Source organism: Canis aureus, chromosome 22 (genome assembly GCF_053574225.1).
Source record: "Canis aureus isolate CA01 chromosome 22, VMU_Caureus_v.1.0, whole genome shotgun sequence".
NCBI lineage: Eukaryota > Metazoa > Chordata > Mammalia > Carnivora > Canidae > Canis > Canis aureus.
In genome coordinates this window covers 18,264,123-18,279,781 of record NC_135632.1, presented here as the reverse complement: position 1 = coordinate 18,279,781, position 15,659 = coordinate 18,264,123, and the positions used below count along the sequence as shown (strand labels likewise).

The 15,659-nt window shown below is 40.4% G+C and overlaps 1 protein-coding gene across 3 annotated transcripts; it reads right to left on the bottom strand.

The window, feature by feature from the left end:
* Positions 1–3,417: 3,417 nt before the first annotated feature.
* On the bottom strand, positions 3,418–15,659 carry A4GNT (alpha-1,4-N-acetylglucosaminyltransferase). Of its 3 annotated transcripts, none has more exons than XM_077865000.1 (3): positions 15,419–15,659; positions 11,053–11,480; positions 3,418–5,705 (listed from the first exon to the last, which is right to left on the bottom strand). In XM_077865000.1, exons 2-3 carry the CDS (start codon positions 11,458–11,460, stop codon positions 5,091–5,093), a joined length of 1,023 nt encoding a protein of 340 aa, XP_077721126.1. In that variant the 5' UTR covers positions 11,461–11,480; positions 15,419–15,659; the 3' UTR covers positions 3,418–5,090. The 3 variants fall into 3 exon arrangements, with proteins under 3 accessions (XP_077721126.1, XP_077721124.1, XP_077721125.1); XM_077864998.1 differs by having other exon boundaries at positions 11,053–11,486; positions 15,419–15,658; XM_077864999.1 differs by lacking the exon at positions 15,419–15,659 and adding an exon at positions 12,335–13,266 and having other exon boundaries at positions 11,053–11,486.

The following is a 15,659-nucleotide window of genomic DNA, read 5'->3' as shown; positions in this document are numbered from 1 at the left end:
GGATCACACCCTGGGCCAAAGGCAGGTGCTTAAACCGCTGAGCCACCCAGGCTGCCCCGAGTCAAAACTTTAGAGTTTAAGATCTCTTAACGTCCTGGAAGAGAGGGCAGACAACAATTTCTCTGACATCAGATGTGGCAACATTTTTCTAGATGTGCCTCCTGTGGCAAGGGAAATAAAAACAAAAATAAATTATTGGGATTACATGAGAATAAAAAGCTTCTTCACAGTGAAAGAAACAATCAGCAAAACTGAAAGTCAACCTACTGAGTTGGAGAAGATACTTCCAAATGACATATCCAATAAAGGGCTAGTATCCAAAATATATAAAGAACTGATACAACTCAACCACACACAAACAAATAATCCAACTTAAAAATGGGCAGAAAACATCAACAGACATTTCTCCAAAGAAGACATACAGATGGCGAACAGACACATGAAAAGATGCTCAACATCATTCATCATCAGGGAAATGTAAATCAAAACAATGAGATATCACCTCACACCAGTCAGAATGGTTAAAATCAACAACACAAGGAAAAACAAGTGTTGGCTAGAGTGTGGAGAAAAGGGAACCTTCTTGCAGTTTTGGTGGTAATGCAAATTGGTGCAGTCACTCTGGAAAACAGTATGGATGTTTTTCAAAAAGTTAAAAATAGAACTACCTATAATCCAGTAATCACACTACTGGGTATTCACTCAAAAAAATACAAAAACACTAATTCAAAGGGATATATACACCTCTCTGTGTTTATTGCAGCATTATTCACTATAGCCAATTATGGAAGCAACCTAATCTTGTCCATCAATAGATGAATGGATAAAGAAGAGGTTATATATATATATATATATATATATATATATATATATATACATAATTCAGCCATAAAAAAGAATGAAACCCCTACACAACCTACACTCTAACCCATTCCCTGAAAAAAATCACCTTGAAGGACATTGATGCACTACAGGAGAGATCTCCTTTCTCAGGAAAAAGATTTTCTCTTCTGCAAAATGAAAAATGCAGGGTCAGCCTAACCAGGACCCACTCTCTGAGTCTAGAAACAAACCCAAGGCATGGCAAACTGGAATGAACTGAAAAAAACTGCAACTAAAATAATAAAAATGTTTATAACCTTGACATACAAAGCGTGGTTCCACATCAAGAAATAGAAAAACAGGGATCCCTGGGTGGCGCAGCGGTTTGGCACCTGCTTTTGGCTCAGGGCGCGATCCTGGAGACTCGGGATCGAGTCCCACGTCGGGCTCCCGGTGCATGGAGCCTGCTTCTCCCTCTGCCTGTGTCTCTGCCTCTCTCTCTCTCTCTCTCTCTGACTATCATAAATAAATAAATAAATAAAATTTTTTTAAAAGAAATATAAAAAAAATAAAATTAAAAAAAAAAGAAATAGAAAAACAACCCAATAGAAAAGTGATTTAAAAATATTAGGCAATTCACAGAAAAAGAGAATATATATTATTAAGCATGTGAAACACTAAGCCTCACCAAAATTAATGTGACAATTAAATACATTTTTTAAACTATCATACTGGTTAAAATTAAATAGACTTTTGGCATCGGTGAAGGATGGGGAAATGGGTAATTTCAAACAGCTTTTTTGAAAACAAATTGGCACCACATATCAAAATGTAAAGTCGACAATCCAAGAATCAGAGCTTTTGCTACAGCATTACCTACACTATTAAAATTAGAACCAACTAAAATGTCCACCAGATGGGTATTCATTAAATAGATTATAATGTATACCCTACAATAAAACACTCTGCAACCATCATGAAGAATAAATTATGCTAATGAAAAAGGGTATCCAAGATACATAATGTTAAAGTGAAAAACAACTGACATAATAATATGTGTTCAAAAAGCTATCGTATCAGGGGCACCTGGGTGGCTCAGGGGTTGAGTGTCTGCCTTTGGCTCAGGTCATGATCCCAGGGTCCCGCAGGGAGCCTGCTTCTCCCTCTGCCTATGTCTCTGCCTCTCTCTGTGTCTCTCATGAATCAAATATTTACCTACTAGACTTGCACAAGCACTAGGCTAAGGCAGGAAACTAGATAACCTTCCAGAGTCAGTCTTAACCCTTTACTTGCTACTGTAGGGGTTCCGGGGGGCGGGGGGAAAGAACTAGGGCAGACAAGGTGCTAGTTGGAAATTCTTGGAAGGCTTATGGCCAAAGTTTCTTATCAACAGCATGCTATATATGCAGAGAAAAGGTGAGAGATACATACCAAATTTGACAGTGGTGCAAGAGGCACTTTCACCCTTTGCTCCATACAATCTTGTTGTTTGAAATTCTAAGAATGAGTGTGGAACTTGGAGAAAAAAAAAATTTAGTATAGAGAAGCCACCAGCATAGCCTATTTTCAAAGTCTATCATGACATAAACATGTGGCACAGACTCCAAAGAAAAGGCCAAAAGAAATCCAGGGCCATCTGGAGTCCCAGAAATCCCACAATTCTTACCACTCTCTACTTTTAGCACTTTGCCCAATCCCCACCTCACTACCATGTCTTGAAATTTCCTTTTCTACTAGACAAACTGTACTTACTAAGCCATACAGTATAAATTTATTTCCTACATTTTATTAATCAAAAGCATTTTACTGTCAGGTAAATCTCCCTATAAACATTAAATTATCAACATTAACACAGTGAATTCATATAATCACAGCCCCACATAAAGAAATTTGACATTGAGATTGGCCTATTTGGTCCCATCATGAAATAATTCATAAATTTTTGAAATATTAAAACTATTCCTGAAAAAAATAAAATAAAATAAAAATACATAAATAAAACTATTCCTGGGGTACCCGGGTGACTCAGTAGGGTAAGCCTTAGACTCTTGATTTCAGAAGATATCATGATCTTAGGGTCATGAATTCCAGCCCCACCTCAGGCTTGCACTGGGCATGGAGCCTGCTTAAGATTCTTTCTGTCTCTCTCCCTTTACTCCCCCCACAATTCCCTCACCCTGCTCTCATGGTGCATGAGCTCTCACTTTCTCCCCCCCACCAAAAAAAAAAAGAAAGAAAGAAAGAAAGAAAGAAAGAAAGAAAGAAAGAAAGAAAGAAAGAAAAAGAAATATTAAAACTATTCCTAATCAAACCATTTAAAACCTTTGGGAATCTTAGTTGGAAAGACATTTTCATATATTCTCCAGATGTAGAAAGGAGATCCAATGCGTGTGACTGTCCTTCCTGAAAATGCTGGCCCTGAAAATCCTCACCTGTGGAGGCAATCAGGAGAGCTGAAAACCAGCAGGGGTTCTGACGACACACTCAGAAAGTAGCTGTGAGGAGGAACAGCAGGCCCCAAAATCTGACCATGGTGTCAGATGTCTAAGAATCCAGAGCAAGTAGCCAAGAATAAATACAGCTGGGCAGGTGACATGATTTGTGAATATTTTTTAATAAGACTGTCATTAGCAGTGATTCTCAAAGAGGGAAATATCAGAATGAAAGGGGATAGGGGGGATATAGTTTTAAAAAACAACATCATATTTTTGTGATCATAAAGCCAATTACCAAAAGGAAAGTCCTAGAAAATCTTGGTTGATGAATATTTGTAGAAGAAATATTGATTCTCATGCATCCTAAAAAGAGGAGATAAATTTTTATGTGATTATTAAAGGGAAGTGGTTTATAAAAACTGGAATTTGTAATTTGCTTTCATGAGCCAATTGAGATAGGGTAGGGAATAGCAGACACCCTGGGAAGGCAAGAGGCTATCAGAGGGCAATGTGGCCAGTCATAAGGATGTAAGTACAAGGGACCTACAATGGACTGAATGTTCATGTCCCTCCCAAATTCATATGCTGAAATCCCATGCCTCAATGTGATGCTATTAGAAGGTGGAGCCTTTGGGAGGTAATTAGGTCATGAAAGTGAAGCCCTCATGAGTAGGATCAGTTCCTCTATGAAACAGACCCCAGAGGGGCGCCTGGGTGGCTCAGGTGGTTAAGCATCTGCCTTCCGCTCAGGTCATGATCCCAGGATCCTGGGATCAAGCCCCACATCAGCACCCTGCTCAGACGGGAGTCTGCTTCTCCTTCTCCCTCTGTCCATCCCCCCCACCACCTTGTTCATGCTTGCTCTGTCACTCTCTCAAATAAATAAATAAAATCTTTTTAAAAGGAGGGAGAAGCCCCAGAGAGCTCCCTTGACCCTTTCCACTACATGAAGCTTCAACAGGAAAAGTGCCCCCCGCCACGGGACAAGGATCTTCACTAGAAGCCAACCATGCTAGCACCCTAATCTTAGACGACCAGCCTCCAGAACCGTGAGAAGTACATTTCTGTTTTTTATATGCCACCCCGTCTATGGTACTTTGCTACTACAGCCCAGAATCTTGTATGTTTGACCCAACCGTATCTTCAGCAACTAAATCAGCGCTTAGCACACAGAAGAGACTCAATTAATGCTCACTGAATGAATACATTCATGAATATCAAAATTAAGACCAGAAATCAAGTCCCTTTTTCCCCAGTCAATTCTTTAACAGATCTTAAAACTAATCTTACAGAAGTAAATTTAACATGTTAGCAAAACCATTAGCTGCCTCTCCTAACACTCATTTTCTCTTTCTTCCTCCTTAAAATTTTCAGCCTCCCTTGCTGCTACACTCTGACCAGTGAGATGGAAGGGGAAGTGTTAGAAGGTCCTTGTGGGAAGTCTTCATAAAATAAAGGAGGTGCACCTTCTCCTTCCTTCTTGCTGCTGCCTGAAATGCAGATATAATGGGCTGGAGATCAAGCAGCAGTATGGACCATGGGCTATGGACACTAAGGATGACAAATGTCAAACAAAACGATGCAAGAAACCCAGGTCCCTGATGGCCATACTCCTCCACCGTACCTTCCCCACCAATCACCTTGCCTTCAGACTTCTTTTACATGAGAGAGAAATAAGCTTCTGTATTTTACACACTAGTGGTTTTGGGGATTTTTTCTACTACAGACAGAGAAAGCTGATTGTAATCCTGGGCAACATGGGCATGAACACAAAGCTACCGCTCTAGGAAGTGTCCAGATCTACAACTTAGCAGCAATGACCCAGCGTCAGCCCTAAGTGTTACCTAGACCCAGCTTCCCAGGTGCCCCCCCTTCTGGGCCTCGAATCAGGTCCCTGTAAGTCCTGGGACAGTGCTTGCGGCACAAATTGTCCACCAGCGTGTTGCTTCCTCTGACCACAGTCCTTCCTTCCTTGTTCATGTAGTTCCACAGATGCAGAGCATAGGAGTCGTTGAAGCTAAGATCCATGTCCCAGACTTCATAGTAGCGCCTCCACTCTGGGTAGGAGATGGGGTAAAATCTTTGGGGGTGCAGGAAGGACAAGTTCAAACACCTGAGGTCACTCACCTCCTGGAAGTCTCTGAGTTTGCACCACAGTCTCAACATCCGGGTCATCAAATTGGGACCCTGGTTGCCCCAGATTTCTGAATTGTAGTGTTCAACAAAGTTTTCCATGCACTCCCACAGGAAGGGGTGGTGGGGGAGGAACCCGAACACCCCGTTACTAGAGTACCGAGAAGACTGTGCAGCCAGAAAGTTCTCCTCAGGGATGGGCCTGATGGAGATGACATCCGTGTCCATGTAGATGCCACCGTACTTCCAGATGATGGCCAGGCGGGACGCATCCGAGCTGACGTGAAGCCAGTTGCTCTCCGCACTGGTGTTGATCTGCGGGAACATGAACAAATCAGCCACAGCAGCAGGGGAAAGGGAGGGTGTCACAATGAGAAGCCAGCCCAGGGTAGCTGAGAAGGAAGCAAGCCAGCTTCTCAAAGATCAACTGGACAAAAGACCAATTTTGCAAATTTACCAAACTTACCTCCACCTCCAAATTTGCCTTTAAGTGGAAAGTTTACAGCAATCAGTAACAACGGGAAGATTTTAGCAGCTCTTAAATTTTGTGCATTTGTTTTTTTAAAAAACTGAAGCAGTAGAATGATAAAGAAGAAATCCAGCAAGGATTTCACAATAAACCCTTTGAGGCATTTTCAGCAGGGGGTACATTAACCACAAATATGAAACTGTGAAGGAAGAATGTTTTAAACCCTAAAAATGCTGAAAACTAATAAAGAAAAAAATAAGCTAGGAAACTATCTAACAGACCAATATGTGTGCTCTTTAAGAAATTGGTAGAAGAGGGTCGCCTAGGTGGCTCAGCCATTGAGCGTCTGCCTTTGGCTCAGGTTGTGATCCCCGGGTCCTGGGATCGAGTCCCACATCAGGCTCTCTGCATGGAGCCTGCTTCACCCTCTGCCTGTGTGCCTGTGTCTCTGTCTCTCTGTGTGTCTCTCATGAGTAAATAAATAAAATCTTTTAAAAAAAGAAAGAAGAAGAAGAAGAATCTTAAAAGGGCATGCATGTATTCCTTCATTAATTCATTCTTTTAGTAATATTCATTGAGGGACAACTTGCTATGTGCCAAGCTTTGTTACAGTTGCTAAGGAGATAGAAGTAAACAGACAGACAAAAATCCCTACTGGGTGGAGATAGACAATAAACAAATCAATACATAATATGTTGGGTGTTCACAAGGACTGTGAAGGATAAAAACCTGGATAAGGAGGCAGGGTGGAGCCCTATCTTATCTTGGCTTCCAGTAGAAACCTGAATAAAGTTAGTGAGTGAACCATACCAATATCTCAGAGAAGAGGGTTCTAGGTAGAAGACAGCAAGTGCAAGGGCCCCGGGGTAGGAGCACACTCATTGTGTACAGAAACGGAAAAGAGGCAGTGTGGCCAAAGCAGAGTAGTGAAGGAGAGGGATAGGAGATGAGAGCAGAGAGGGATGGGTGGGGAGGAAGGGCGGGTCACACAGGCTGCGGTAAAGGCGGAAATTACTTGGAAGGTTTGGAAGAAGGGAGTGACCTGACTTAGTCTTAAAAAGTTCATACTGGCTGCTATGTGGACAACAGGGGTGGGGCTTGGGAGGTGGCAAGGGCTGAAGAACAAAGGCAAGTTAGGAAGGCTGTGGAAGTGGTCAGCTTCTGAGCACACAGTAAAGATGAAGCTGGTCAGATGGATTGGTTTGGAGTTGGAGATAGAAGTCAAGGATGACTGCAAATGCTAAAACATGAGCAAAACAGAAAATGGCTCTAAAAGCAATAAAAATTAATCATTATAAATGGCAACATTCCAAATGGAATGCCAAAATTTTGAATTGAGAAAACAAAATGGATTTTTTTTTTTTTAAGTAGGCTCCATGCCCAGTGTGGAAGCCCAGCACGGGACTTGAACTCATGACCCTGAGATCAAGACCTGAGCTGAGATCAAGAGTTAGACACTTAACTAAATGAGCCATCCAGATGCACCCAAAATAGATTTTTCTGAATTGAAATATGTTGATTAAAAGATGAAACATAAACAAGGACCCTGGGTGGCACAGTGAGTTAAGTGTCTGACTCTTGGTTTCAGCTCAGGTCATGATCTCAGGGTCATGGGATTGAGACCCATGTCAGGCTCTGTGCTTAACAAAGAGTCTACTAAAACTCTTTCCTTTTGCCTCTCTCTCTCTCTCTCTCCAAAATAAATAAATAAATCATTTTTTAAAAAAAGGATTGTATTTAAACATTTGCCCTTGACAAAATAAACATTCTTTAAAACTCTACTATTAAAAAAAAACTGCTATAAAGTCAAATGCAGGCAGGTCAACTAATACTTTGCAGAAATCTTTACACAAGTCATTAACATCACCAGAATTATATACAATGGCTGAAAACCTCATAAATAATAAGAGCAAAAATGCATCAAAAACTATTCCAAGCTCTTCATAATCTACACAAATACTCAACACTGGCATTATGGTTATTCCAATTTTTCAAGTGAAAAGCTGAAAGAAATAAGATGTTCAGTAATTTGTCCAAGGTGAGAGAGGCAGGGACTGGATTTGAACCCAAGCAGTCTAGCTCCAGAGATCCATTTGTTCAAAAGAAACAAGGTTTAGTAGAAATAAGTAAAGTTGATTATTTTGTAAATTGGCGATTGTTAGTGAACAGCCCCAGAGACATAGGATATCAAAAGCCACACAGAACAAGAGGAAGAAAAAATCTGCCTTTTAGTGAGCATGGGACTAACATCAACCTAAAACACAAGAGCTCCGTTGGGGGTGAGCACTAGAAGAGGATTAGGGTCATGCTACTCAGCCCCTCCCCACCCCACAGTACTCAACCCCTGGCATCTCCTAGAGCTACAGTTGTCAAATCAGTGCAGCAAACCCAGTGGGCACCAGCAAGTGATGGCACATTGGGCCATCCCCAAGAGCTGGCCCCCAGCTATCCTGAGGTGGCCTAACTGGGGCAGAACATGCCATGGGCCAGCACCCCTAAGGTATCATGGTGTGATCTCTGCAGACACACGGCCTGGTGTAGTACCCTGCAGGCTCAGATGGGGCAGGGCCTTAGGGCTCTGTGTCCCAGGGCCTACTTGTTCCCAAAACTCAACACTTGTAAAATTGAAGTGCAACTCAGAGGACCTAAACTGTGCTCTATGGAACATTAGCTCCAAGAAAACATTAATGTCCAACTGAGAAAGATATCCAGGCTCAAATAAGTTTGGAAAATGTTAGGTTGAATCAAATGAATGTTTCTTTAGTTTAGAACTACAGAGGATTTAATTTCTTCATGTCTATGAGTGGTCTGTGAGGCGGGGAAAAAAAGGCAGCAGGTAACATGCAGCATCTTCCAAAACAATTTGAGCAGAGATTTATTTGTCCCAGGAGCAAAGCACAGTTTAGGTAATGTTCACCTAGCCCAGGTGTGAGGAAAGTAGGCCAAAGCACTGCCTGTGCTGGTGTAGTCCTCCTGGAACATTCTCTAGCAGGCTAGCCCTGAGAGCCACAGGGCCTGCCTCCCTGACCTACGCCCTGCTCCCCAGCTCCCAGGGGCCCATGCTGATCACCACCTTTTGTTGGGAACCCCTTGCTGGCAGCTGCAGATGAAATCTGTCTTTCGAGCTGTTCCATGGCCTCCTGATGAGCCTCGATTTAAGACTCCCAGGCTCCTCCAGAGAAGAGATGGGCACACTGGGATCTAGAAGTCACATGGGCCCAAGAGTAAAACTGGTCACTGCCCCCACAGGCCTGGAGCTTAGTCCAGAAAATGCCTCTAGTTGACAGTAAGTAGATGCAAGGGCATCTTCCCCCTAGGATGGTAGACTGAATAATGGCCACTCAAAGACCTTAGGTCCTAGATCCTGGGACCTGTGAATGTCACCTCATATGCAAAAAGGGTCTTTGCAGATGTGATTACATTAAGGATCTTGAGATGGAGAGATTATCCTGGGTTACCCTGATGTACCTGAATGCTATTGGAAGTATCCTTTAGGGACACCTGGGTGGCTCACTGGTGGAGCGTCTGCCTTTAGCTCAGGGCGTGATCTCAGGGTCTGGGGATCGAGTCCCTCATCGGGCTCCCTGCAGGGAGCTTGCTTGTCCCTCTGCCTATGTATCTGCTTCTCTCTGTGTCTCTCATTAATAAATAAATAAAATCTTAAAAAAAAAAAAAAAAAGGAAGTATCCTTTAAAGAAAGACATAGAGGGAAAGTTCAGAGAGAGAAACAGAGAGAGGAAAGGGAAATGCGCAGATCTCCACAAGAAAGATTTTTCCCTAGAGCCTCCCTGGGAACTGGGGCTGGCCAGCACCTTGACATCCACCCAGTGATGTGGACTTGGGACTTCTGGCCTCCATAATGGTAAGAGAACAAATGTCTGCTGTTTTAGGTCACTCCATTTATGGTCATCTGTTACAGCAGCCACAGGAAAGTAACACGAGTACCTGCATAATAGCCTCACTATTGCCTCTGGGCCTGCAAAGCCTAAAGTATTTACAATCTGGCACTTTACTGTGAAAATGTTTGCTGCCATTTGGTCTAGCCTACGATTAGAACTCAAAAAGGACTTTATATGACAAGCAAATGGTATTATTTTGATATCAATTTTTAAATTACTTTTTAGTTTTATTAAGTAATTTTATTTTATTTATTTATTTATGATAGTCACCGTGAGAGAGAGAGAGAGAGGCAGAGACACAGGCAGAGGGAGAAGCAGGCTCCATGCACCTCGGGAGCCCGACGTGGGATTCGATCCCGGGTCTCCAGGATCGCGCCCTGGGCCAAAGGCAGGCGCCAAACCGCTGCGCCACCCAGGGATCCCAAGTAATTTTATTTTTAAAATTAACATGTTCTCATCACTAAATGTACTCTTAATCCAATCACACAACCTGATATTGTGTTATTTTCCTTAGGTCTTTTTCTTCCACGTGGACGGGGCCGGGGTAGGGGGGTGGGGAGTGAGGTGATATGTAGCTAAAATAATTACAATCACATTATAATGTAAGTGTATTTATTCCAGATTGTATTATAGTCTTCATAAGATTCCCAGCTAAAGCCTGCATTGTGGAGTTATTGAGTGGTTCTACTGTAATTTCCTTAAGCATTATCTGACCGTGGGTCCTCTATGAGAGAAATATTTAATTTGAAATATTATTTCCATATTATGCTATGTTACTGAGGGGAAGATTACAAAATTCTCAAGAGCTCCAGGAGTTTCTTGGTCATATCTTAATATAACTCAATCTCATATAGCAGCACTCCACCTGATTCTTCACGAATTTTCCAGTCACATCATTTTCAAATTAAATATTGCCTAGTTTCCCATTCAGATGCAAAAAAAAAAAAAAAGTTTTACATAGATGGGTTTAAGTAAATGAAAAATAAGTGGTTATACCCCCAGAAAAGACACAGAAACTCATTCAGTTAAGGATAGTCTCAAAAGAAACCTCATTCCTAAGAAATAAGGCTGGAGGCATAAGACACAAAGCTACAGAGAAACCTAACTTAAGTCTCTCCTGTTTATTTGAATCAGGACTCAGTGCTATAGAATCAAGGCCAGGATCTGGGTTCTAGTCCCATTTCTGACACTGAGCCCTTGCACTCAGTTTACCAATCCATAAAATAAGGGAGACTGGACTCATTGTCTGCAGTCGCTCCCAACGCGGACATTCTAAGATTCTCTGAACACTTACGCGAGTGTACCATGAAAGCAATGGTGTGTCTTCAAACAGCCTTTTCATATCCAAAGGGAAGAGGAAAACATTGTCTATTGCTGAGAGGAGGGAAAAGCCTGGGTAAGTGGAGTTGGAGGGCAGCCGTGTGGTATTGCAGAGACCCTTCATGAAGAATGCCACAGGCTGCCTGGGGTAAATCTTGGCAGCAGACTCCACAGCACAAGAGACCAGTGGAGTTGGTTCCATTCTCTCCGAGGTCTCTATGAACACAATGCCGTGCCCATTGCCCAGGAGGGCTCCTGGGTCCTGCTCTAACTGTTGGGGAGGAAGGCAGAAGAAGCAGCTGGACTTCAGGCTTAGCTGGTAGAAGAAGGCACAGACAAGCAGCAGGACGACCAACAGGAAGAGATGGAGCTCCTTCAGCATATCTGCTTCTCTTTCCAGGCCTGCTCCTTTAAAGCAACACAACTCATTACAAAAATGCATTCACAAAACCCGATAAAGACAACACATGAGAAAACGAGACATGAATACCACTTTTAAGATTAGAGTTTGTAAATCCTAAGTAAAATATCATCAGATCAAGCATGGTGATGTTCAAAAGAAAAATGCATTCACTACAGTTGATCTAAGGAATTTGAGAATGATTCAAAAAAAGGAAAATAATCATTGCATCTATATGTTGAGCTGTTGTAGAAATTTTTCCGAAGTTTACTTCAGGTTGTCTCGCCTCAGGCTGCAGGTCTTTAGGGAAAAAGACGGTTTTAGGTCTCAGTGCTTCCAAGTCAATAGAATGGGAGAAAATTGGAAACTTTTATTCAGAGGGTCATAGCCAGGTATTTGAGGAAACCAGAAGAATTCAGAATCCAGCCCAGTTTTACAGGCACACAGTAAACATTCAAAGACAATTAATCAGAACTAGAATCGAACATCTACAAAGATGTGTTGTTGAAACTTAATTTTTCTCCCTAAAGGCACCCTCATTTCTGTAAAGATAGCCAAATTAAAACAAATTCATTTTTGTAAAAAAAGAAAAAAGTCCATTTTTAACAAATTTAGCTGAATTATTTACAGCAAGAATAGTGATATTGACCAAATGGGTTTTTAAAAATCTGCTTTGCTGGAACTTTTTAGAAGGAATTTCACATTGAATTTTTAATAGCCTCTCGAGGCCAAAAGCTATACCAAATACTTACCATCAGATTCACCTGCAATACCTGCAGCTTTGGGTGAATTCCTCTCTTCCTGAGGTCCCCAAAATATCCTGAGGTTCCTGCATCTGCCAGGAACCTTTACTCACCTGGTAAGGCTTCTGGGAATTCTATGAGCAAGGTATCAGGCCAACATTTTCAAGGGGCTTTATTGACTCCATAAAGTCAACCTTAGTTCCTTAAAGCTCTCCAATCATATCTGAGTCGACTCATGTGTCTCTCAAATACGATATTCCAGTTAAAGCCTTGGTAATACAGCCAATGTTTTCAATGGTGTCCTGTTACAAGGTGAACAGATTCTCATTGGATTTATGTAAATGACTATAATTGCCTTGAGAGAAAGAATACTCAGAGTTTCTGAATTCAGGAGGGTTTTGATAGGGAGAAAAGATAAATGTTTCTATTTGCTTACAAAGGAATATTTTATCAAATTTCTATTAACTCGGATTAGGAGAAAAGGTTTCCTTGAATCTGGAAGAGCAAACACTAGAGAAAGAGCAATGTTTAAACAAAACTCATAAAAACTATAATCATCTTTTTCAGTTCACTCAGCCTCATGTTATTAATTTCCATTCTGTTTGAATGTAATTTTTCCATTAGTTCTGGAAATTCCTTCCCAGTTTAGTTTTATGATCTTAAAGATATAGAAACCTGAGTTCATCAACAGTCCTTTTTGTGAATCTCCTTGAAGCTGAAACAGATTTGCAAAAGCATCAGGACAATAACTATAAATGACAAAAGACTCAAAAATGTCCATGGTTAAAGTCTGATGGGAGTGCATTGTAATAGAGTTGACAAGGAAATTTGGTTATTTCCAAATTTCAACATTCAACACCACATTTCAATAAGTAGAATTTCAAGTGATGATATTATACCAGGACATATTAAAACTTTAGGAATTTTAAAGAATTTTTGCAAAAGTTATAGCATTTACCCACACAATATAGCCTAAGAAGGTTTATCATTATTTGTTTGACAATGCTTCTTATGTAACTTAATATACCAAACAAACAAGCCTAATTAATCAAAAATATTTCATTTAGAATTTGAATTGGAGGGTAGTTTATTAAAAACCTCAGAAGTTTCTAGAGTACATGCCTAAAAATAGGATTACAGATCATTACAGAACTTAAAACTTAATTAGTCCAAAAAAAGAAAACCTTAATCTTTTTAACAAAGGTGGCCATAAGAGAGTCTAAAAGCAAATACAGAATACATAGTTGTTAACAATATTCAGCTCTTTAAATATTGAGAAGTTTTAGTTTTCTTAAGTAATCAAAAAACTGATGAAGACAAAACATAGAACTTTGCTTTTTCTGAGCAGAAATAAAAAACTTTGATTAGAATTTCTTATCAAGACCAGACCAACAAGCCAGGAAAACTTAGTCTTAAAAAGACTAAGAGAGAAAAACCAAATTCCAATCTTATAGTAGTGTACTTTTAAAATTCACTAATTGCAATATTAGTCCTGACAGTGTATAAAATTATTTTCCAAAGATTCTCCTTCTCGAACCTTTTATAACTTTCTTTTTCCACTTAGAGTTTGTCCTAAGTTTTCCCTCTCTAAACAACAAATTCTCATTTCAAGACAATTTTTTTTCCTCAACAAAAATATATCCTCATTCCTTATACCTTTCTTCTGTATCTTCCAAATTCCTACATGCAGAGTTGCTTTCAGTATTATTTCCAACAATCTCAATCACATTTATCAGAATTTTAACTCTTAAAAACTTCAGTTTCCAGTGAAAACTAAGTAGTAACCAATTGTGAGCTGTCTGTTACATCAGAATTCTTTAAATTGGCCAATTTATGGACATTTCATAATTTCTAAAAATGCATTTTTTCAAAGCACAATTGTCAATAAAACATACAACGTGTTTATTGGCAGACCCAAATTTATCTTTAGTTTCTTTGTGATAAGAAGCCAAAAGCAAAGAAACCTATGTTTAGTAATTAACATTTCAGTATTATACTTTATTAAAACACTTTTTATTTATTCAACCCACTTGCTCTTAACAATTACCCATGAATACTTCATGAGACAGACAAAATCAACCATCATTTTAAGTAATCTTCGCTGACAAATTGCAACAGAGATAACGACTTTATTTGACCTTCAGTGAACCTTGGTAAAATAAAAGTTTTAAATTTAATGTTGACAACTCTAAAGACTTGTGTATTTTACCAAAACCCTTGAATTTTAATTTATCAAAGATTGTCCCGGATCACATGAACTTGAAAAACGTGTGGATTAGTTCTTATTCTTCTGAGTTTTAGAGTGCCCAATTTTTACAAGTGTTTGCCGTTAAGCCAATTAAATAGAACTCTTTTACAAATGAATTATTAGCAATACCATCCGGAGGTACAGAAAATATCTCACATCTATAACACATGTGGACACATATACACAAACAAGATGCAACTGAAGTCTAGCCTTCATTTCACTCATGTTTGTGGAGAGGACATTACAGACCCCAATTTCCCAATATCTCTCTTTTGTCAAACAAATCTAATCACAAGGTAACATTATAATTTATGGATCCTTGAATGAGTCATTTTCCATTTTTCAATTAGAACATGACCAGTTTTGTCCAAAGATACCAAAAGAGTACCTCTATTGGTCATTGGTTCCGCCCCAAAGTTGGGGGCTTCACTGATTGGACCAAATGACTTCCTCGCTTCTGCTTGTTTAGTCTTATAATTGGCTTTCTCTAAGTTTGTGCACAAGAAAACTAATTCAAAGATGTCAAAAGAGTCCCATCTAGGCCATCTGAGACTCAGGTTATCCTTACTGAAAATTTCCCACTTAAGTAAGCACCTGCAAGGAGAGGATCCCCATGTGCTAGCTGTCAAGCCTGCGGAAGTTTCCAGAGACACTTCCCCAAGGCTTCCAGTCACCTGAAAGCACCATCTTCCCTGAAGGAGCAAGTAAGTGTCCCTTGTATTTGGAGCCAGGTGATTCAATCTGTCATATTTCTCACCAGAAAATTTAGTCAAGCCTTATATTAATAATGTCCATTAGCAAAATGCCAAATTAAAACAACCAGCCCATCAGCTCCAACCCCTCTGGGATATCTCCGCCTAGAGGATATTACTGGTAGCCCTCGACAGCTCAAATAAAAGTCAGGACCATCAACTCCAGTTGAGGAGGTTCAGATAGCAGGAGAACGCACCTGATACACCTGTGAGCTGCTGGGAAGTTGGAAGGGCACAAGGGGCTCGTGCTGGTACCAAGCCTGAGTTCCAGAAGAACCCCCGGCGATCTCATGAACATGGCTCTGACATCCTGCTGACAATACCAAGAAATGTCGATGCAAATTGAACAAATCTTTTAGAATTTTTAAAAGAAAGAGTTTTATTTGAACCCAGGCTAGGAGAGCTGCCCAAGATACACAATCTTCACAAAGAAGAGAG

Excerpts from the sequence above, each read along its gene's own strand:
- A4GNT (XM_077865000.1), bottom strand. The coding sequence starts at position 11,460 with ATGCTGAAGGAGCTCCATCTCTTCCTGTTGGTCGTCCTGCTGCTTGTC. Across the intron at positions 5,706-11,052 it reads TGCTTTCATGGTACACTCGC|ATCAACACCAGTGCGGAGAG; the intron begins GTAAGTGTTCAG and ends ATGTTCCCGCAG.